Consider the following 23,855-nt stretch of genomic DNA (forward strand, 5'->3'; position numbering starts at 1 on the left):
TAAGATTTTTTTTTTGAGTAATCTTTCATTCTTCCAAGGCAGCCAAGGGTGTTTTCAGGCACCACATCATCTAAGCTACTCAACTTGATATCCTCCCTTATGTGATTCTAAATTGGATTGTTTAAAACTTTCATGTTTGTGTTGACCCCTATTTAACTCCAATGACTAATGAACATTTTGGAGAAGGGTCATCTTTGTGGATTTGACAAGTTAGATCTGAAAGGCAAATAATATATATTTTGGAGGCAATCTCTAGCAACCTCAGAAAGAGGGAAAACATGCAATCTGTCCATCTCTTTCAGGCTCTCTTTATAAGTCATAAAACCCCAAAAGGGGCACAAATCCCAATTAAACAAGAGAACACCTTGGCATGCCTTCCTTAAAACTCCAGGAAAGGAGAGTCTGGCTTTATAGGAACTCATTCTAATTCAGTAGAATTTTCTCTGCAGGGTAGAAGATCCCTAGGACTGTAGCCCACACATCACTTTAACTAGAATATATATTTTAACTGAATCACTTTTGGAAAAACTTTTGAATTCAAAACTAGTTTTGGGAGATCCCCCAGACACTCCCAAAATTGTTCACAAGACTTGGGGGAGGAGGGTGGGGGAGGGACCCTTAAACACCAAAAGTTTGCCCAGCCCAGATAACAGAATTAAGGTGTAGGGAGGACAGGTTAGGTACCATAAGATAAGCAAAAACGTCTATAGAGCAATTAAGACATCAAAATATTTATTTTTTAATTTACACAAACAGCACAAACTTAACATTTTATTTTTACAATGATTATTTCCCTTTTTGAAAATACCCAGATTAAAGTATCAAAGCCCAGTTTAAAAAAAAAAGGTTCCTAAAGGAAATACTGTTCAGAACGGGGCGGGGAGGGGGAAGCCTGCACGCTGAGTCCTCCCTCCTGCCTGGGGCAATCAGCTGGCTTGGGCAGGAGCGAGGACTCAGCGTGCAGGCTCCCCATCCCTCCTCCGCAATCAGCTGGCTTGCAGCATTTAAAAGGGAGGGGAGAGAGGAGCAAGGACGCAGTGTGGGAAATAAAGGGGGAGGAGGTGGGGGGGAGAAGAGGCAGGTCAAGAATGGGAGCTTGGGGGGGGGGAAGAAAGGGGGCAGGCTGAGGGTTGAGCCCCCCCCAGCCCCTGGTGTTTGCAGAGTAGGGGAAGCTGCCGCTGCTGCGCAATGTGCTTCTCCCAGCCTACAGCACTTCAGCCTCCTCGCCTGCCTCATCTCCAGTGCCAGTGGGCTGTGCCTGTGTAGGGTGAGGCGGGGGCACCTCCCAACTGTAGTACTGTACTGTATGCACAGTATGTTTGTAAACACACAGCACGTGCACACGACTCCCCACAGCATAGTATTAAATTGCTTGTTTAAAATGTACATAATACTTTTTATCTGGCAAAAAAAGTTTCTCTGGAACCTAACCCCCCCTATTTACATTAATTCTTATGGGGAAAATGGATTCGCTTAACATTGTTTCACTTAATGTTGTAGTTACGTTCCTGAAAAATGTGACTTTAAGTGAGGAGTTACTCTACCACTATTGAAATAATTGGAGCTATAGCTACAGCTGAGGAGCTAGTCTTCATGTGCAAATTCACATCCAATTGGAAACTGCCTCTTTCTTTTTGAATATATGTGTCTCTTCTGTGTCAAGATGGTATTTGTTTAGTATTGAAGCAGAAGGACTTGCTAGAGCCAACATGCTCCTGTAAGAGCATTCTCCATTAACTTGGGCATATCTTACAAGTAGGATTTTAGAAGCATAAGTGTCCCTATAGTCTTTGAAGGTATGCTGGGGATTTCTGGAGTTTGAGAACTACAGTGCATGGGGGGGGAAAGCCTTTTTCATAGCGTCCTTGTGACACAGACTCCCTGCCTGCAGTGATCAAAACATCACTTGTTGTTAATATCTAGATACTTATGGGAGGCTTAGATCCGATAGAAATGAGTGCTGTACACAACTAGACACAGAGAGAGCTTTCCAGTGCAGGAACCGTGTCTTTATTTTCAAGAGAAATTAAATAGCAATACAAATATCTCTGGTTACTTCTAAAAGGTACAATCAAATGTACATTGTATTTAATTAGTGTTAGTCAAGCATTTTGAATAGGTTAAGTGCTAAGTATTGGAAAACTACTAACTTGAGGAAAAAACAGATGTTATGGGCCAGTCTTTCCAAACTAAGCATGTAAACATATTGGCACTGCCTAACTTATGTATAGAAATGCCAGAGGTGTGCACAGTGATCAGATCTGTGCAAACACATGGCCAGTTATGTGCCTAAGTAGTCCATCACTGTTACCCAATTTATCCATAACTTAGGTACATTGACATATATAAGCTTGCTTAACCTTGAAATGTGACTCTCACCAAATGCACAGAAAACAGATCTTAACTCAGAAGATTAGTTATTTTAATAAAGCCCCTAGTCCCAGCAGCTTCTCATCGGTATCTTGTCTTGCATTTTAGAACGCAATATAATTGCATTACACTGTTACTGTACTAGTTTCCATAATAAATTTAAGACTATGCTTTAAAATATAAAATACACTGTTTTAAAATAGAGACCTACAAAGTTCCAGCTTTCTTTTTCTTGCTCCAGAAAGAGACTCTGGTGCCTCCTAGCTCTGCAACAGAGTTGCACATGCACCTGGTTTTCTCTAAGGACTTGTCTACGCTTACCAGAGGATAGACGCTGCGGCAATCAATGCATTGGCTGTCCACCAATCGCTTTCCTGTCGACTCCCGTACTCCACCTGATCGGGAAGAGTAAGGGGAGTCGACAGGAGAGCATCTCTCGTTGATATCACGTATTGTGGACCCCACAGTAAGTAGATCTAAGCTACGTTGATTTGAATACGCTATTCATGTAACTCAAATTGTGTTGCTTAGATTGACTTTTCCCTTTAGTGTAGACTTAGCTGCTTAGCCTAGCACACAGACCTGATTCTCCATTCATACCTACATAGACCAAAAGTCAGTCCAGTGAAGTTACACTAGTTCTGTACTAGTGTAAGAGGAGAATCCAGCCAGTCTTATTTGTAACTTCAGAATCTGCTCCATTCCATTAACAGGGCTCAATCCAGCGAGATGTTGAGCACTCTGGCCTTCATCCAGTAGCACACACATAAGCACATGCTTAACATCAAGTACAGAAGAATGGGCAACTGAAGTCATTTGCTGGTGTGAGGCCAAAGTGCTTGGCACAGAGTCTTAAGTGGTTAATCTGCTGCTGCTACAAGGATAATGAACCCCCGTTGTCCACTGTTTCCTGGCTGGCCTGATTATCAATTATAATTTTTAAAACCAGAAACCCAGATCAGTATTACTTTGATTTCCAGTACTCTAGAAACGCCCCCAATGTAAGTGTTTCACTGTGGACAGCAGTGGGTTACTAAGTCAGAAGGTCTCATTTAACATCAAAATTCACTTTGACAGAAAAATGTTTAATTTTGCTTGTTCTGATTTCTCTGCATACACAGTACTTCAGCACTCAAAATAACATTCGTCCCTTTAGACTAAAAATAATCAGTTGTGCAACACTGTACATGAACATCACATATAAATCACTCACATTCAAAGAAGTGAAAGAAAGAAGTTAAAAGAAATTTCAAATATTAACACTTCGATACAATTTCCATTCAAGTCTCAGTACAGGAACTGAATGCTTGGAAACCAATGTTACTTTGAAATCACAGCATTACAAGTTCCATTATGACAACTTTTAACAATCTGTAATATGAAGTTAAGACTCATCCTGGAAAAGTTAAGTTGGGAGGCCTATAAGCAGTAGTTAGGCCACATCTCCTCTCGGTCTTTAACAGAGTTAGCTGAATCAGTTTTAAACCGGCAGGGACCTAGATTAAAACTAATTCTACACTCTGGTTTTCCCCTAGTCACACTTGAGAGCCAAACCATTTTCACTGAATGAGCCTGAACTGATTTTTAAACCTTGATTATAACTAATTATATAGGTGTATATGATGATTTACAGGGGGGAAAAAAAACCCAAAAACCCAAAGCCTTTCATAGAAGATTCTGCCCCAAGGAGCTTACGATTTGGGACCCTGATACTGCAAGATGCTCTGGGTGGGTGATCTCTGTGCCCATATGCAGCCCCATTAGGTCCATGTGCTCGGAGCAGCTTATGGAAGCTGTTCCACTAGCTTTCAAATACTCTGAGCCAAACTGACCACTGCTTGTAAGCCTTTATGACTTTACTATGTTTCAAACATTCACTCCAGCAGTGAATTTGGTCATGTGTGTACATAGGGGCCTTAGCGTCTCACAAAAATACTCTGTAGTAAGGCTCCACCCAGTAAAAGCTCTTTTTAATAAAAATTCCATCTGGATTCTTCACTGTAAAAATGATACAAGACTGGCCAAGTCCTGAAAATCTCTCTTTAAAAAAAAACAAACATTTAAAAATAGTATCGAAGTTAAGTAATTTTTTTTAAGATCATTTGGCCCTACCAAAGTAAAACAAGTGATCAAATTGGGTCTGATTTATTAAGCATATAAAACGTTATTGCAACTCTTTACACCTGTATTGTAAGAAACCTGTTGTTCTAAACACTGCAGTCTGATGTTACGACGCCCAAGCCGCCAGCTGCTTCATATCATCTTCATCTTCCACTTTCTTCCTGGAGGATGCTACAGTGAGAGATTAACAATAATCAGTGACTCAAGTAACAGAGCCATTTTATTCACTGGCAGCAGGATTTGTGTAATGCTAGTCAGCCTAGAGGTATCTCAAAGCAATTTATCAAATAGTGAGCTAAATATGGTAGCCCAGGGAGTAGGCAGACTAAATGCACATCCATTATGCTCTCACCGGTAGCTCACTTACAGCCCTGGACATTATGGGTCCGATTCAACTCCCTGACTTCAGTGGGAGGTATTTTGAGCTCTAAACACTGGAACAAGGTGGGGGAAAAAACAAAATCAGTGGATAAAAGTTAACTCGAAGTAAATGGTTCAGAAGGACACTAGAAAAAGGGCTGTGCCTAGTTATTAGCTACTGCTTAATTTCAGAATGAGATTGTTCAGGAAGTACGCGTGGCCCATAAGGAAAGGAACTGAAGCTAAGTCTCTACATTTATATGAACTTTCATTTCATTCGCTGGTAAATACAATATCAGTGGCAAATTTCAATCCATTGTCATGCTAAGGAGAAGGAGCTGTGTTACTGAAATGTTCTGAATCCAGGTCAGCCTCCTATTTCAAAAGAAACAAATGGCTGCTTTGCCAGAAAGGGGGAAAAATAAGTTCTCATTTCTGGGTTACCTACCTATATGATTCACTGGAAAATACCGCCACACCTATGTTAAAGACCAAATAAATGCCAATGGACATGCATCCATTTACACCTGCAGAGAATTTGGTCCTAAATGTTTCCATGAACCAAACGAAACACCCCCATTACTTAGGGTGACCAGATGAGAGGCATGAAATATCGGGACATGGCGGGGGGTGGGGTCGCCAGCAGTGGAGCAAAAAAAGAAGAAAAAAAAAAAGCCCCTGGAGCATGGGAAAAGTTGGTGGGCTGAGCACCCACTGGCAGCTCCACGTCCTGCTTCTCCCCCTCCCTCCCAGCGCTTGCGCTGCCATACAGCTGATTCGCGCAAGCCTGGGAGGGAGGAGGAGGAATGCAGCATGCTTGGGGAAGAGGCGAGGCAAGGGCAGGAATTTGGGGAGGGATCCAATGGGGCAGGGAGGGGGTGGGGCCGAGGCTGAGTTGGAGGCGCAAGCCCCCTCTGCCTGTGTGCCGAAGGGCAAAATATCGGGACAATTCACATCCCGACCGAACATCGGTCAGGACACAGGACAAACAAGTAAATATCGGGACATCTGGTCACCCTACCATTACTTCATGTGAGCAGGCCCAACAAATGGATAAGAAGTCTACATTAAAAGTTAAAGCTAAGTTAAATGCTTCATTTGAGCTTTCGCTCTCTCCCCCTTCTCTCTCAGGACATGGCTTAATTACAGGAAACTTAAAATGGCAGGCAGCTTACCAGGGCGGGAAGGCAGCGATGTGGATGGGACACTTGGCAATCTAACATCCGTCATTTTCTTATTCAGTTCTTCTTGCTCCATTTCCTCCAATTCTGCCATCAACTCATCCTGAATGCAAGCAAGACATCATTTGCAAAGTTATATTTCAAGCAATGGGTTCAGTTAACAGCAAGGGCATCTCAAACCACAATCACTAATCAAAGAACCATTAGGAACATAGGACAGGAAGGGATCTCCTGGGTCATCATGTCCAGTCTCTAGCTATCTCAGGCAGCTCCGTCATATAATCCATTTCATAAATATGTCAAGCGCCATCTTAAAACCAGGTAGGTTGTTTATCCCCACAACTCCTATTGGACGAGTGTTCCAGAACCACTCACCTCTTGATGGTTAGAAACCTTCTTCTAGTTTCCAGCCCAAATTTATTCATGACCAGTTTATATCCATTTGTCCTTGTGCCAACATTGTCCTTTAGCTTAACTAGCTCTTCTCCCTCCCTGGTGTTTATCCCCTGATGTATTTATGGAGGGTTGTAATATCCTCTCTCAGCCTTGGTTTTGCTAGGCTAAATGAGACCTGCTTTTTTAGGGTTTGTCTATACTGCAAAAACAAAAAATGGCGAGTCTACGAACCTGGATCAACTAACTCGGGCTTGCAGGGGCTAAAAATAGCAGGCTGCAGCCTGGGTTCTGAAACCAAAAAGGAATGTCTATGCTGCTGTGTTTAGCCCCATAGTGCAAGCTTGAGTCAGTTAACCCGGGCTCTGAGCTTTGCTGCTGCAAGGGTTTTTATTTGTTTTGCAGTGTAGACACACTCAGTCTCCTCTCAGAAGACAGGTTCTCTATTCCCCTGATCATCCTAGTATTTCTTCTCTGCACCTATCAGTTTGAATTCATCTTTCTTGAACATGGGTGACTGGAATTGTACACAGTACTCCAGTGAGGTCTTATCAGTGTCTTGTATAACTGCATTAATACTTATCCATCTCTACCAGAAATACCTCACCTGATAAATTAAAACTGTTAGTTCAATGGTAACAAAGAGGATGGGAAACCCCAGTGGTGAGTTGTTATATAATACAAATTAGTTTAAATTTCAAAATGAAAAGTCATTTGAAAAAAAATTTAGAAACAGTAAATTTCTCAAAACTGACCCTTCTTCTGTGAAAAGTTTTGGCAAATGGACATTTTGACAGATTAATGTTTTGCCAAAACATTCCCAACAGGCTCTAATTAAGACCAGAAAGGATTAAATGATCATTTAATCTGACCTCCTGCGTAATACAGGCCACAGAACCTCCCCTCATAATTTCTGCATCAAGACCATAACATCTGTTTGAGCTACAGCATCTCTTTTAGAGAGACATCCAGTTGTGGTTTAAAGGTTTCTAAAGAAGATCAATTACATTGCCTGCCTTTTCACTTAGCAGAAGTCAATGGGAAAACAAAACAAAATAAAGAAACCTATTGTTCTTTAACTAGTCACCAAAAGGCTAAATATTGAGGACCTAGGCAAAAAAAAACAAAACCCAAACACAAAGGAAGGGTATTTTTTCAGGCACATATTAAAATCTTTTTATATAGATTTCTATCTGCAGGACTGGAACGCTGTATGCTTGTTTTCTGCTCAGGTGGAAAAGGTGATTAGTTATTTTTACTGCTTTGGACACTGTTTAAATAATTCTTAGTGCTCATCATTTCAAAATCAATATATAAAAATCTTCCAACTTGCCATGGACTTTGAGCCTGATTCCAAGGGGTGCTGAGTGCTTTCAAGAATCAGTTGCTGCCTTCCATTGATTCCAATGCTTATCACTTCACGGGATCAGATCCTTAGGCCCGCAGTGAGAACTAGTATTTTTCACATTTGAAAAAAACTTGGTTTAAGAATAATTAAGGGCCCAAAGTCAACAGGAGGCCTCCTACTGACTTCAACGGGCATTGGATAAATCCCTAAGGTCTAGATTTTCAAAAGGTTAGGTGCATAAAGATGCAAACAGATGCCTATTGGGATTTTCAAAAGCACCAGAACAGGTTATGTGCCTAACTGCCATTGGAGTCAGTTAGAAAGTTTGGCACGTAACCCGCTCAGGCACTTCTGAAAATCCTACAAGGTGCATGTCTGCATCTTTCAGCACCGAAATACCTTTCAAAGTCTGGCCTTGAGTGTTTAGAGTTGCAAACAGTGCAATGTGTCATACAGATACTGACGTGCAGTGCTCAAGATAGACACCGAGTCAAGAGTGTGTCTATCTTGAGCACTGCAAATCACACATTTCAGTTATGTCCACACATACAGGGTAAGAACATGGAGAGTGAGTTTGAGATCAAAACGTCTTTTAAAAATATCTAAATACATTTTATAAATATGATTAAATGTATCCAAGCAATTTTATAGTCACAATTTTGCATGGGAAAAAGGCTAAAAACAAATCACCACACAATAAAATAATCACTGTATTAGGGTGGTACATCTTTTATCCTTGACTTCATTGCAATACTAACCTCATCAAACTCATCACCAAACCCAACTCGGTTTGAAATAGCTTCTGAGATCTCCTGGGCAACTGCTTGCTGTTCAGTGATATCGTCCATCAAAGAATCAATTTTGTCTAGGTCCCTAGAGAAATAGTATTTAAACTGTTTTTAAAATACACATTCTTTGACCACATCTGCCTTAGGAAAACCTAATCTGGTCCCTTTACTAATAAAAACTCTGACTACAGAAAGTCTCCAATTTAAGGCGCCAATTCAGCAAGGTACTACGCCCATGCTGATCTTTAAGCATGTGAGAAGTTGACAAGTCAAACATGGCAGATGTTAGTCCCATCCCTTAATGCACTACCGTGGTGGGGCGGGGGGGGGAGTACAAGACCCCATATTGAATAGAACTGATTTTACTTCAACAGGCTTGAAGCACATGAGTAGTTTTGCTAAACTGGGGTCGAATTAGAACACCTTTAAAAATCTGAATTCCACAGCCATTTAGAGACATCGGAGAGAAGACTCCATATTGCTCCTCTAAGTGCTATTCTGCTGTTGCTCTCTCTGCCCTCAGCACCTCCCAAAGGCAATTTCAGCCCTAATAATAACATCCCTGTGCACTTCATAGGACGGTAGAGCAACCTTTGAGATTTGCTGTTGAGACAAGCTATTTTTCTTCTAAATATAACATTTCACTATTGGAAGCGTTCCCCAAACATTAAACATTAACAAAAACAAAATCAGAACCAGGTGTCTCCGTGAAACTAAAACATTTAATCCATACAGTCGGAGGGTGAGTTTTACAGCCCTGAACCCCCTACTGTGGAAGTGGACAGAATGCACTTACATATTTTCATGCACTTTTTTCATCGCTTGTGCAGCATAGCCCATATTCTTGAACACTTCTGTGTTGGTGTGGGAATTTTCCAATGCTTCTCGCTGGAACTCAATGGTGGAAAGCGTCCCATCAATTTGGCTCAACTGTTTCTCGTACCTCTTTTTTCTCTTCAGGGCTTGTAATGCAGCTATTGTGTAATCAGAAGGGATACAGTTAACTGTCTTTTCAGACTGAAATGCACATACAAGATTCAGTGAACAGCGTAAATGAAACAAATTCACATTCTCTTGCCTTATTTTAAGCTGTTATCTATAAGCGCTGGCACATAAAGGGAAAACAGGGCCTACTCCATAAAATTCATTGCTCAGTGGTCTGCCTGCCTGCTCTGCGATTGCACGAATTTACTCTGTGGAAATACCGTTAGCAACTCTTGTGCATCAGAGAGAAACAGCATTGCCTGGAGTCCAGAGGCAGCTTCTTCCTTCGCTGCAGGTGGCCCTGAGTTTCACCATGTCAAAGCATAAAGTAGGACAAGATGGGAGGAAAAGGAGGAGCATCAGAGAGGGGCTGGAAAACAAAATGGAAAGGAAAAAATAGGAGAAGGAAGGAAAAGGAGGCTGGAAAACAGGAAAGAAAAACGGGAAAACCAAAGAAGATGGAGAAAGAAACTATCACATCACGGATGGTGTCTGTCAGTGCTGCTCCTTGAAAGTCACATTCCTTGAAAGTGCTGCTCCTTGAAAGTGGCAGGAGCAATAGTTACCTAGCCAAATAGGTCAGTTAGCTGGGAGGGTGGAGTCAGATTTCTTAGGGGTTCAACATGCCTTAGATGGATCTATTTGTCAAAAAACTGTTGTAGGGGCCAATCCCTGACCCTTACATCAAGACCACCAGCAAGGTTCAGCCACTCTCTACTATCTCTGTGACTCAGCAGAAATAGTACAGCAACAAACAGGATTTTTCAGTGGGAGCACAGCAGCATAAAGATACCATACGGCATAAGCAAAACCACACAAGAAAAGATGGCCTATGCTGGGGTTGAGGAGGGGTTTCATTCAAGCCCTGGGTGTGGTATTCTCCCCCATCTGTCTTTCCAGCAGCCTGTAGCAGGCTAGTCTGCCCCTTTAAGAACAGACATTGGGGGATTTATCAGATCCAGCTGGGAAGGGGTCAAGTTATCCCTATAAAGCAGGGGTCCCCAACACGGTACCCACAGGCCCCCTGGCACATGCCGGGGTGTCTAAGTGTGCCCGCGTACTGGCCGGCGAACGAGCATCCACTGAAATGCCGCCGCCAAGTAGCGTCATCCAGAGGCATCGCCGCCAAAAATCGGTGGCATTTCGGCAGTGATGCCTCTGGATGACACTGCTTGTCAGCGGTATTTCAGCAGCGACATCTATTGACGTTGCCATTTGTCCACGGCATTTTGGCAGGTGCTCGTCCACCACCCCGATCCTCCGTGGCTCATCGTCTGGCGCCTGCCAGACAAAAAAGGTTGGGGACCACTGCTATAAAGGGCTGAGAGAGTTCAGTTGAAGGGAGATCTGCTGGAGGGAGGTTGTCTCCTGAAACTGGCCCTGGAGCAGAGAGGTGCAGAGTGAGGCACCTGCAGCCTGTGGTGCTCAGGGAAAGGATCTTGGGTGTGGTGTTAGTCCAGCCTGGGTTAGGGGAACAACCAGCAGCCCTACACAGCCCTTCCTCATAGGCACTTGTGCCAGGAAAGGGATGGAGTTAACTCCTTGTATATTATGGACCAAGTGGTACTCCTGCACTCTGTCACACTCTTCCTTCTTTCTTCCTTCCTTCTCGCTCATATCTCATTTTTAAAGATACTGCAGGACTAGAAGCTGACTGTAACACTGCACATCACTGGAGCGATAACTAGCCACCAAATGCCTGACTGATTGCCATATTTGGGGTCCGGAAAGAATTTTCCTCCAGGGCAGATTGGCAGAGGCCCTGGGGTTTTTTCACCTTCCTCTGCAGTGTGGGGCACAGGTCACTTGCTGGAGGATTCTCTGCACCTTAAAGTCTTTAAACCATGATTTGAAGACTTCAGTGGCTCAGACATAGGTTAAGGGTTTGTTGTGGGAGTGGATGGGTGAGATTCCATGGCCTGTGTTGTGCAGGTGGTCAGACTAGATGATCATAATGGTCCCTTCTGACCTTAACCTTCTCAGTCATCATAGACTTTATCTATTATGCTTCATTCAGACTGCTTGTCTGTGATAATGCTGAACCTAGATACTGTGGCACCTACACCTACAGATGAAGCCAGGCTCCTTACACAGGTGCAGAACAGTCACCATGTGTGGCAGCGCATTGAAATGTACTGTGTTTTACTGATGAATGCCTTGCACTGTGCCTTATCAGCTGTACGAGGACAAGTGTTTAGGTAGATTCTGAAATACAAAATATCTTGCAATGCCTCCAGCAAAGTGTTTTGGGGGGAGGAAATTGTAGTTACAACATCCCCCCCATTCAAATATACCCAAAATTGGAATGTTAAATTCAAGATCCACCCAGTTTTGCTAGGCTGGTCCAGTGATTAAAAATGCACTGAACTGGGATAATGTGTCTCAGGTGACACATTAAAAAAAAAAAAAAAAAAGAGACAGAACCAGAATTTCCACAACCTACATACATACTATTTCAGCTTCACTCTGAATCTTCCCACACACACACATACACATACTTGCATGCATTTTTCATGCTGTTTTACTGCCCTCTGCTCCCAAAGTGCAAAGCACTTCTGCTCTCCTGCTTCAAAATCACTCACTCAACCCTTTTTAGGGGCTACTTAATCATGGATTAACAGTCTTAAGGCCAGAAGGGTATTCTAACCTCCTGCATAACATAGACAGCTTTCAACTGCTCTGGATAAAAGATTTTTCGCTATATAATTTTATTTTATGGTGCCATGTGGCAGGAAAGTACATCTGAATTTGGGAGAAATGTCTGTTGTGAGGGAATATAAATTAATAAGAAAAAGGCATTTTTGAGTTGTGGAACTTAAAAATGGTGTGTGTTAGGGTGCCCATATTTCCCCATGCTGAATATGGGACACTTGGTAGAATTACTCGTATTCAGTGATGAGCTGGAGCCGGTTCATACGAACCAGTTGTTAAATTTAGAAGCTGGTTTAGAACTGGTTGTTAAGGTTACTGTACATCTGTATTTTCCCGCACATGGCCAGCTTTTTGATTCTCAAATCCCTGTCTGGGAGGAATTTCCAAAAAGCCGAACATGTCTGGGAAAATAGGGAGGCATAAAGGGACCCCAAGAGGCTGCAACTTACAACTCCGGCGATCTGCGAGGGCACAGAGGTGGCGGGCAGCATCCGAGTGTGCAGCAGGGGAGGGTGCCTAGGGGCCAGAACAGCCCTGTGCTCCCTGGGAGCAAGACCCAGGCTGGGTGAAGAGGGTGCTAAGCCCCTGTTTGGGGGGCTGTTGTGAAGCCTGCAGGTTCAGGGCGTGAACAGGCTGGAAATCGCTTCCCCACACCCTGCCACTCCAGAACTTACCCAAGGGGCAGAGAGATTTGCCCGTGGCAGCACTGTGTGGGACTTTGGCACATGCAGGGCTTGGCTCTTCCTGGCCAGCACCCCAGGCCAGAGGGTCTTGGGCTTTTCCAGGGCACGGACCCAGCCAGAGGCAGTGAGGGGAAGGAGTCATCTGCCCATGAGGCTGTTGGTGAACTGAGTGCTTCGATCAGTGGCTACTTCTCCATACAGTGCTGGGAGTGGGACACACCCCACCAGGAGGGGATATGGAGGACCAGGGCAGCTGAGTGGGGCAAAGGGAAAAAGCAGGGAGAGGAGAGCCAGAGGGGAAGCATGTAAAGGGCCGATGGGTGGGTAGCAGAGGCAACACGTAACCAGCCACCACCTGGCGCCTGCCCGCACTCACCAACCACAGCAGCTTGAAGCCAGTGTCAGCGGGAAACAGAAGCGGGGGCAGGCCCCTGCTGGCTAAGAGCTGGCACACAGCAGTGGCTGCACTAACAGACCAGCAAGGGGAGCGGCTGGCCCTACACTTTGCATCTTCGCCCCATCACCAGCCTTGCACACCCACCCCCATCGTTGGCTACTAGCCCCACCGCCCCCACTCACCGCTGGTGGGCAGGCGGCTGGCAAGCAGGGATCCAGCCAGAAGCAGGACCCACCAATACTGAGAGGGGGGGCAGAGACAGAAAATAGGGGATCATTTGCCCGTTTTTAAGAAAGTCCGGACACCTGCAGGAGGGCTTAAATATGGGACTGTCCCTTTAAAAATGGGATATCTAATCACCCTAGTGTTAGTATTAGTGACTGTTCATACACACTACAGATTAGCTGTACATGCAGAGCAGCAATTTTTGAAATCCAGAAGGTTCTGGGTTGAAGTTGGAGGTGAACTCTTTCCAAGTAGAAGCCGCAAGAGAGAGAATTCTTTATTTTCACATATTTAGCTGCTTGCCTTTATAAATGTAACACGCCATCTTTATTAACTCACTGAATTTAGCTTTCCCACAATGCACTTACGGAATACATCACTTTGTAACAAATCAATTTATTCACCTCTACCACATTACCCAAGAGATACTGTGACGGTGTACCCCATAAGGCTTTATGGAAATATGCTTATGAATGTATATATGACATAACTGGAACATTTTATTCTACATATGCCATGTAACATATGTAAAGGTTAGGATGAATATATTCAGTAGATCATATTTGTATGCATGTGTCATTGTTGTATTCAAAGTTAGGAATATTGGCTATATACTTGTCTGATTTTAAATAGCCTTAGTAAAGCATTTGGTCAGCTTCTTGAGAAAGGAGTGTGCAAATTAAGTGTCCAATCAAGAAACACTTAGCGAACAATGGATCTTGGAAGGCTCCAATCCACATAAGTGTCTTCCTGGAGACATTCAAGATAGCATGTGGGAAATGGCTGCTGCCTGTGAAAACTGAGTCATGCATGGACATGTGACTTGCCCATGTGATGCCAAAACTCCATTTTGGAGCTGGATTTCACATAGGAGAAAGGAGGGGGGCCTCCACCCACAAGAGAGAGCCCACAGGAGACCCCTCCATTTTGTCTTCAGCTGGCTCAAGAGATAGCTGCTCCACCTCCAAAGGATGCCTGGAAGAAACTGAAACAAGGACAGTAACTGCAGGGGGTGAGAGTGATTGCTGGACCCAGACTAGAAGGAGACTAGTCTGTAAAAGGAGCCTTACTGGAACACCGCTGAGGGTGAGGTTTTATCTGTATTCAGTTTTCTTACTGTATTAGGCATAGACATGCATGTTTTTGCTTTATTTTATTTGGTAATTCACTTTGTTCTGTCTGCTATTACTTGGAACCACTTAAATCCTACTTTCTGTATTTAATAAAATCACTTTTTACTTATTAATTAACCCAGAGTATATATTAATACCTGGGGGAGGGGGGCAAACAGCTGTGCATCTCTGCCCTCTATAACACTGATAGAGAAACAATTTGAGTTTACCCTATATAAGCTTTAAACAGGGTAAAATGGATTTATTTGGGGTTTAGACCTCATTGGGAGTTGAGCATCTGAGTGTTAAGGACAAGAACACTTCTTAAGCTGCTTTCAATTAAGTTTGCAGTTTGTGGGACGTGGTTCAGACCTGGGTCTGTGTTTGTGGCCGGCAAGCGTGTCTGGCACAGCCAGGCAGGGCTCTGGAGTCCCCGGCTGGTAGGGAAACCAGGACAGTAGTAGTCTTGGCACATCAGTTGGCAGCCCCAAGGGGGTTTCTGTGATCCAACCCGTCACATATACAACATTCCCATGCCCCCACTTGATTAACCCGTATTTGTGAATGGAATGCCACATTTACTAGTTATCACATTGCCCAGTATTATGTGATCATGTACATAAGAGGCAGTATCGCAATACATAGGCAAGGGAGTTAAAGCTTCCCTGTGAATCTCAGATTTGAATTTCTAAATTTCGTAGATTCCAAGTCTCAGATATTATGTTCAATTGATCTAGGTTGTTTTTTTTTCCTTACTGCAGAGACATATGACTCCTTAAACATTTTAACTGTGTTACAAGTAGATGACAGAATTGTATTGAAATTCTTCTCAGAAATGCTACTGTATAATAACCAACCCAGCTGTAAAGGAATAAATGAATAAAATGACATCAAAAAGCAAAGAAAGTGAGCAGAGGAGATAAACTTACTTCACAGAATGAGACTGAAAAAGGATGTTCACCATTCCAAAGATTTCAGAAAAAGAACAGAGCCAGACAGGAAGACTCAGAGTACAATATGAGGAAATATATGTAACACCAATTTAACGAGAAACAGAACGGTTTTCTTCAGGAAACAGCAAGCTCTTACATTAACACTAGTTTCAGAGTGGTAGCCGTGTTAGTCTGTATCAGCAAAAACAACAAGAAGTCCTTGTGGCATCTTAGAGACTAACAAATTATTTGGGCATAAGCTTTTGTGGGCTAAAACCCCAGATGCAGACAGTGAAAAATACAGTAAGCAGTATATATATATATATATATATATATATATATACATACACACACACACACACAGCGCATGAAAAGATGGGAGTTGCCTTACCAAGTGTGGGGGGTAGTGCCAATGAGGCCAATTCAATTAAGGTGGAAGTGGCCTATTCTGAACAGTTGACAAGGGGTGAATATCAAGAAAGGGAAAATTACTTTTGTAGTGCTAACAAGGCCAATGCAATCAAGGTGGATGGCCATTTCCAACAGTTGGCAAGAAGGGGTGAGTATCAGCAGAGGGAAAATTACTTTTTGTAGTGACCCATACACTCCCAGTCTTTATTCAGGCCTAATTTGATGGTGTCCAGTTTCTAAATTAATTCCAATTCTGCTGTTTCTCATTGAAGTCTGTTTTTTGAAGTTTTTTGTTGTTGAAGAATTGCCACTTAAGTCTGAGTGTCCAGGGAGATTGAAGTGCTCTCCTACTGGTTTTTGAATGTTACAATTCTTGATGTCAGACTGAGTGGATGGGTCACTACAAAAAGTAAATTTTCCCTCTGCTGATGCTCACATCTTGTCAACTGTTGGAAATGGCTGACGTCCACCTTAATTGAATTGGCCTCATTAGCACTGACCCCCCACTTGGTAAGGCAACTCCCATCTCTTCCTATGCTGTATGTATATATATATATATATATATATATATATATATATATATATATATATACACACACACACACACACACACACTGCTTACTGTATTTTTCACTCTATGCATCTGATGAAGTGGGTTTTAGCCCACAAAAGCTTATGCCCAAATAATTCGTTAGTCTCTAAGGTGCCACAAGGACTCCTCGTTGTGTTAACACTAGTCTGCTCCTCAGAAGTTCTGAGTACCTGCAGCTCCCAGTGAAGTGAGTGGCAGCTACCAGGGCTCAGAAGCTCTCAAAATCAGGTGCACTATGCTTCAGCCTGAGTGTGGCTCAGCAGAGTATCTCCTGAGGAATCACTTGGCCTGTCTAGCTATACTACTTATAGGGTCTCCATTACCATACTCTCAGAGCACTTTGCAGTCTTGATTGCATTTATCTTCACAGCACCCTTGTGAGATAGAGAAGTGCTGTTATCTAGAGCTGCGTGAATAATGGATTTTCCAGTTCATGGGTAATTGCAGGGGGAAAAAAAGGAAGATTTTGGATCAAACCAAAAATAATTTTTTTCAACATTTCCAGCACAATGGAAAAATATATATAGGTTTCTGGTCAAATGAAATGTTTTGTTCTAACAAAAATCAAAACACTGCTTTGACTTCAACCATTTTTAAATGATTGTTGTTTAAGAAAATTAAAAAACTCTGAAACAAAGTTGTTTTGAACCAAAAAACTAAACACACTTCATTGTGAAAATGTCAAAACTTTTTTTTGTTAAATTTTTTGCCCCTAGTAAGTAGCAATGCAACAAATGAGGGAAACTGAGGCATACACAGAATTCATAAAAATATTACAGAAAATTTCTCACTTCATCAGACTAGATATTTGGCACAAATCTGTCTATCCTTAGGGCTCTCAAATTAAGAGGTATGTTAGGTGGTGAGCAACCTGTGCCTCCCACAAGATCTGTTCTGTAAGAGTACTGATTAATTTAGCTATCTCACACTGGTGCGAATAAGGAGTAACTTGAGAAGCCAATGGAATGACACCCGTGTAAATCACATCAGGATCAGGCCCATAATTCTTAAAAACTTGTGGGAGAAGATTGTGTGTATTTGTTACAAATAGCACATGACAATTCCGGGCCTGATTCTTCTTAAAAAAAAAGAAAAGAAAAAGGACTAGGAATGCTGGCTGTAACATGGTACAGTAAGGGTGCTGGGGATGTTTCCCCACACAGCTCTGCCAATCCATTTCAATCCTCATCTGACATCCTCCCTGCTATTGGAATGATGGACTTGTTTTGTGGTAACATGAAACTGTTGCATCATTGTTCAGCGTCAGTAACCTTATGACAACTAAGTCATTTACAAGGAATGCCAGAACACCAGGCATGCCCAAATGCATCAACACCACATTTGCGACAGGCTCTATTAGTAATGTCCTAAAATTGTTATTATCCCATGCCTCTACCTAGGGTTTGTCATCACTAATCTGCTGTATGACTTTTGACGTTCTAGCTAAACTTTGTTCCTGGTCACAAAAGAAGATTATTCCCTTTTCACTTGTTCAATTTCTTTTCGGTCAATTCTTAGTGTTCATGGAAGGTGCCAGATTGAGACCACAATCTAATTAAATAAATGCAGCCCAGGCCACAGCTTTGCAGACTTCCCCAGCCTACCTCCCCAATGGATCTCAACTCTGAACTGGAGGTATCACCTCTAGCCATGAGAAGGTTGTTTCAATCTATATACTCATTCAGTCCTTGGTTTCTCTGCTGATATTGTAGGCGGATGGTGGTTTTTGTGATGTGGAAACCACTCCACAAAACACAGCACAAAGAACACCAATGCATTCATGTGGGCAAGCACATCACCATCAAGTAGTAACCACTTTTGGCCACTCCTGACCTGCGGCTGGGTTTGAACTGCTGATACAGAAGTATGAAGAGAATGCAATGGTCATTGACATGGAGCTTGCATCTTTCCAATAACTTCACCTTCCTCCCCTCTCTCAAACCTATTCAATTTCTAAAATTGTATTTCAGATCACTTTCTATCCTTTCAATTTCTTTGGTTCTCTGAGTGCTGAAAACAAAACAAATAAAGGTCAGACCACAGCAGGGGTCAATAGGTGTAGTGCAAATTGACTCAAGTCAATGGAGCTAACGGAGGATGTGGCACAATGTGTCTGCAAAGAAATTCAGTACAAACAGGTGATTGTATATGGTGCACAGAGAGATTGCAAAGCTGTTGTGGAAGGAAACAAAGTTTGTAACGAAAGCACCAACACAGAAAGAATTCCAAAAAGTTGCACTTGTATTCTGGCCGGAGAGAAAACCCCTACAGTTAGTGTAGCTGCAATGAGATATTAACGTGGAAAGGTGGAAGTCATGTATGACTACGTTTGTAGCTACTTTCAGACAAAGATGCAGGAATTAGTTGTATTCTCAACAATTATCAGTGAGGAAGATGACAGATTCTAATATCTTTCTATTTACATAGCTATTTTATTATAGTTCTTAAGTCACATTTCTTGGGCTGGCTGATGTTATGCAGTCTTCTCAGGAATCCTTTGAGCTCCTGAAGAACTGGGGCCTGAATAGGACCTCACTAATGTTAGTGTAGCTAAGCTCAGACTCATGCACCTGGAATCTAATGAGGTCATTCCTATTCAGCCAGTATGCATTCTGTATGGGATGTCCAAAATTCAGCAGTGTACATCCTACTCCTGTCTCAGACACTCCTATTTTAGGTACATAAAGCTTCTCAGATCATGCGATTACAAATGAAATTGTCCCTAATGCTCACTGCCCCCCAAAGTATTAACTCCAGCTAAGCAAAGTAAAATCCAACTTGTACTCACTCGGTTTCTTATAGTTCCAGTTTATGTAACAAGATTAATTAGGTATTCTCTTTCGTCCTTTCAACTAAATAGTTTGCAAAATATACCATAGTATATTGACTAGTATGTTATTAAATATCAGTGATAATTAAAACATACAATGCTTGAAACAAATGAAAGGGATATATTTTGGGAGATAGTACACTTGTTTTTTATTATTTGTTCACTAGCTAATCTGCAAAATTGAGTCATTTACCACTGTGGTTCTCAACCAGGGGTACGTGTACCCCTGGGGGCAGAGGTGTCGAGTTCTATGGGCCTGTGGTGCCCATGCTCCAATAATATGAGAACACAGGGGTCAGCTCCACCAAAGTTCGGAGCCAGGTCTCTCTCCTGGCCCCGCCTGCCGCCCTCGCATGCCTCCCCCGGAGCATCCCCCCGGGCCCCGGCTGCCATTCCCAGGCAATTTAAAAGGGCCCGGGGCCCCGCCACCACCAGCAGCACAATGGGGCTAAGGCAGCTTTCTGTCCACCCGGCTTCACTTCCAGCATGTCCCTGTGGCCCTGGGGGGCATGCAGGGGGTGTCTCCATGTACTGTCCCCGCCCCAAGCTGCCGCCAGTGGGAGCTGCAGGGATGGTGCCCGCAGGCAGCAGCGTGTGGAGACCTCTCCGGCCCCCGCCTACGAGCTGCTGCCAGAGGGGAATGTGGGTCACTTCCAGGAACTGCCCAAGGAAAGTGCTGAACCCCTCTCCCGCACCCCAACCCCATGCCCCAGCCCAGACCCTGCACCCAAACTCCCTCCCAGAGACTGACCCCTGCAGCCCCTCCCATACCCCAACCCCCTGCCCCAGCCCAGATCCCACACCCAAACTCCTTCCCATTGCCCGTCCCCTGCACCCCCTCCTGGACCCCAACCCTCTACTGCAGCCCAGAGCCCGCACCTCAGTTCCTTCCCAGAGCCCCGCCCCTGCACCCCCACCCCAGAGCCCACCCCCAAACACCCTCCCTGAGCCTTCCCCAAACTCCCTCCCATAGCCTTAGGCCGGGGGGCAGGACTTGGGCCTGTTCTGGGCACCACCAAAAATTATACAAACCTGCAACTCCTGCCTGGGGATACACAGAGGTCTTCCAGAGGGTGCATCAACTCATCTAAATACTAGCCTAGGTTTACAACAGACTGCATAAAAAACACTAGCTAAGTCAGTACAAACTAAAAACAGACAAAATGAGAAAGTAAGCAATTTTTCAGTAATAGTGTGCTGTGACATTTTCGTATTTTTAGATCTGATTTTGTAAGCAAATAGTTTTTAAGTGAGGTGAAATTTGGGATACAAAAGACAAATCAGACTCCTGAAAGGGATACAGTAGTCTGGAAAGATTGAAAACCATTGATTTACAGTGCCTCAGTCATTTGTGCAAGGTTCTATTGTGTTAACTGTATAAGAACAACAGGAAAGTGAGTAATCTACCTAGGTAGTCCTTTTTAATTAAAATCTTTAACTCCTGATAAGAGAAAGAGAAAAGTACAGTTAAAACTAAAGCACAGCAGACTACCCTTAATAAGCAGCCTTCTGTGAGACTTCTCCAAAGTATCCTCCTATATATTTAAATTACATGACATTAGCCTTTAAATTATTCATCAGTAGAAAGATCAAGTAACGGGGAAAACCCATCACTGAGATTGCCTACTATCATAGCACAGTTTTAGTGGTATATTAAATTTCAGATTTAAAAAGATCTTGTCAAATCCAAAAGCTTGTCTCTCTCACCAACAGAAGTTGTTCCAATAAAAGATATTACCTCACCCACCTTGTTCCTCTAATATCCTGGAATCAACACAGCTACAACACCACCGCATACAACATTGCCTCTCACGGTATTTGGGGGAGGGGGAACGTGTTTCAAGGCAGTGGTCCTGTACTGAAGATTACTTTATAATTTCAGCACCATAGTTGGCTAAAAACAGTTAAAAATCCCATCACTGAGCTGTTAAAAGTGGACTTCTAAGCTAAAACACTGGAGTTTAAAGGGGCTAAAATTTCTGAAAAAACAGCTTGTTGCAACTCTAGTCAACTTATTGCTAAGGGTGCTCAGATTTCCCTGCTTTTGAAATTCAGTTATTTATCAAGGCAACAGAAGGCCTGCTCCTGCACTCCCAGAAATTAATGGGATTTTTTCACTGATTTCAATAGGAGCAAGATCAAGCCCATACTATCCCGCTGCCACAATGCTGATTTCTTCCCACAGCTAAAAGAAGATGGTTAGTGATTAAGGCTCTGTGTAGAGAAATGTGGGGTCATTTCCCAGTTCTACCATAGACTTACTATCATTTAATCCATTTTTACACATCTGTAAATGTTTCCCCAACCTCCCTGTAGTGTTGTAAGAATAAATCTGTAAATAGTTGGGAGATTCTCAGGTATTTCAGCAATGGAGGCTACTATTTTTCTGCTGCATGGTTGGTGCTTTATTTCATCTCCCTAAGGCCAGACTGTGCTGCTCTTATTTATGTTGAGCAATCCTTTGCACCACAAGTACATCCCACTGATGTCAACAGAATGTAGGGTGCAAAGTACTATTCAATATTCATAAGGGCATCACAATCTGGCCCAAAGTTAATAAATTATTTAAGGGCAAGATAATCTGTTCCATACTCACAATAATTAAATTAAACTGAAAAGCATTGATTACACAAAGCTTTTCTTGTACAGCACTAGTGTACAAACATGAAAACACACCTCCTCTGACTTCACACACCCAACAATTGTTACTGTTTAGCTGGAGAGGCTCTAGGAAGTCATAAAAGAAACCAAACACCATGTACATGCAGGTTTAAAAATAGATTAGACTCTAGCATGAGCCCAATACTCTCCTATAAGACCTTCCATCTTGTCTTTTTTTTTCTCTGTACCAAAATATGGCATATAAAAAGGAATACAATGAAGATTGATACATAGTTGGTCTCTACATGGAAGTAAGTATTTAAACCGCAGGATATTAAACATGTAAAATGCCATGTTGATGGATAAACTAAAATGAACCTATCCCTGTGCTGCCCTACACACACACTCCAAAAGAGAGAGAACTACACCCAAATTCATCGTCTTCCGGTGTTGTAATGTGCAATACAGACGTAGCTTTCATTCGGACAAGCTGACGTGCCTAGCAGGTATTTACACTGAAAGCCAGTGATCTCTCTGCATCGCACTGCCCTACAAAGCCCACCAATGGCAGGAAGCAGCCCCGGCCCGAGAATAGCAGCTGGCTACGTTGCCCCTCACCGGCAGCTTCCCAGCACCTGCCGTACAGCTCCCACCAGGTGCACAGCGGCAGCTTGTGCAGGCCCCCCGTAGGGGCGGGCTCTCCTCGCGGGCCGGCCAGTGCCGGGGCCGGGGGCCGGGCTCACCTCGCTTGTTCCTGGTGCCGTGCTGCTTGGCCGCGGCCAGCTCCCTCTGGATCCTGGTCTCCAGATACTCCTGCTTCTTGGTGAGCATCTCCTCGGTCTCCCGCAGCCGGGCCAAGGCCTCCTGGGGCGTGGGGCCCGCGCGCCCCTTGGAGCGCCCGGGCCCGCCGCCCTTGAACAACTTGCCGATCTTACTCATGGGGGCGCGGGCAGTGGCGGTCCGGGCTCGGCGCTGCAGCCCCTGGGGTCGCTCAGCGAGCCGCCAGCGGCCCGGGCATTTCCCGACTGACCGACCTGAGCAGCGCTGGGAGGAGGCGGAAGCTGCCGGGCAGGGAGGCGGCGGGGCCAGGTGACGCGCCCCACACCTGGGCCAGGTGTCACCGGAGACTCCGCCTCCTCTGAGCCCTTTGGACCCGCTCTGCGCATGCGCCTCGGGCGAGGTGGCTGCCCAGGGTGACCCCCTACCCGGCTGGCCCCAGGCAGCTGACCCCATGCGGGACCATGGAGGGCGATAGCTCTGCGCCAGGCCAGGGGCCAGCGTCCCGCAGCTGCAGCTGTTACTGGGGGGCTCACGCTGCCTGCACTAGCCTGGTTCAGTTGTGTTCCCCGCCATTGGCAGCACCATGGACGGTAAAAGGGAGCTGGAGCCCCAGCCTGAGGCGTCACCTCTCCCATCCTCGCTCCTTGGCAAACCCTGTGCAAGACAGATGGGCGATTAGTGGGGGGAAGGGGTCAGAGAGCTGAGGGGATGGGCAGATAAGGAGCCCTCAGTGGTGAAATAACAGGTTAAGGACTATTTAGAAAAGCTGCATGTACACACGTCCAGGGCCTGGATGCACTGCATCCGAGGGTGCTGAGGAAGTTGGCTGATGTGACTGCAGAGCTATTGGCCATTATCTTTGATAACTCATGGTGATCAGGGGAAGTCCCAGACAATTGGAAAAAGGCAAATATAGTGCCCATCTTTAAAAAAGGGAAGAAAGAGAACCCAGTCAGCCCCACCTCAGTTCCTGGAAAAATCATGGAACAGGTCCTCAAGGAATCATTTTGAAGCACGTGGAGGAGAGGAAGGTGATCAGGAACAGTCAACATGGATTCAGGAAGGGCAAATCATGCCTGACCAACCTGATTGCCT

The 23,855-nt window shown here is 44.0% G+C and overlaps 1 protein-coding gene across 1 annotated transcript; it reads right to left on the reverse strand.

Annotated features, from left to right (window-relative positions):
• Positions 1 to 1,127: 1,127 nt before the first annotated feature.
• CHMP4C (charged multivesicular body protein 4C) lies at positions 1,128 to 23,064 on the reverse strand. Its single transcript, XM_045008159.1, has 5 exons — positions 22,724 to 23,064; positions 9,358 to 9,535; positions 8,532 to 8,646; positions 6,027 to 6,135; positions 1,128 to 4,662 (listed from the first exon to the last, which is right to left on the reverse strand). Exons 1-5 carry the CDS (start codon positions 22,917 to 22,919, stop codon positions 4,598 to 4,600), a joined length of 663 nt encoding a protein of 220 aa, XP_044864094.1. The 5' UTR covers positions 22,920 to 23,064; the 3' UTR covers positions 1,128 to 4,597.
• Positions 23,065 to 23,855: the final 791 nt, after the last annotated feature.

Source organism: Mauremys mutica, chromosome 2 (genome assembly GCF_020497125.1).
Source record: "Mauremys mutica isolate MM-2020 ecotype Southern chromosome 2, ASM2049712v1, whole genome shotgun sequence".
NCBI classification, from domain to species: Eukaryota; Metazoa; Chordata; order Testudines; family Geoemydidae; genus Mauremys; species Mauremys mutica.

Excerpts from the sequence above, each read along its gene's own strand:
- CHMP4C (XM_045008159.1), bottom strand. The coding sequence starts at position 22,919 with ATGAGTAAGATCGGCAAGTTGTTCAAGGGCGGCGGGCCCGGGCGCTCC. Across the intron at positions 8,647-9,357 it reads AAAAAAGTGCATGAAAATAT|GGACCTAGACAAAATTGATT; the intron begins GTAAGTGCATTC and ends CTATTTCTCTAG. Across the intron at positions 6,136-8,531 it reads TTGGTGATGAGTTTGATGAG|GATGAGTTGATGGCAGAATT; the intron begins GTTAGTATTGCA and ends GCTTGCATTCAG.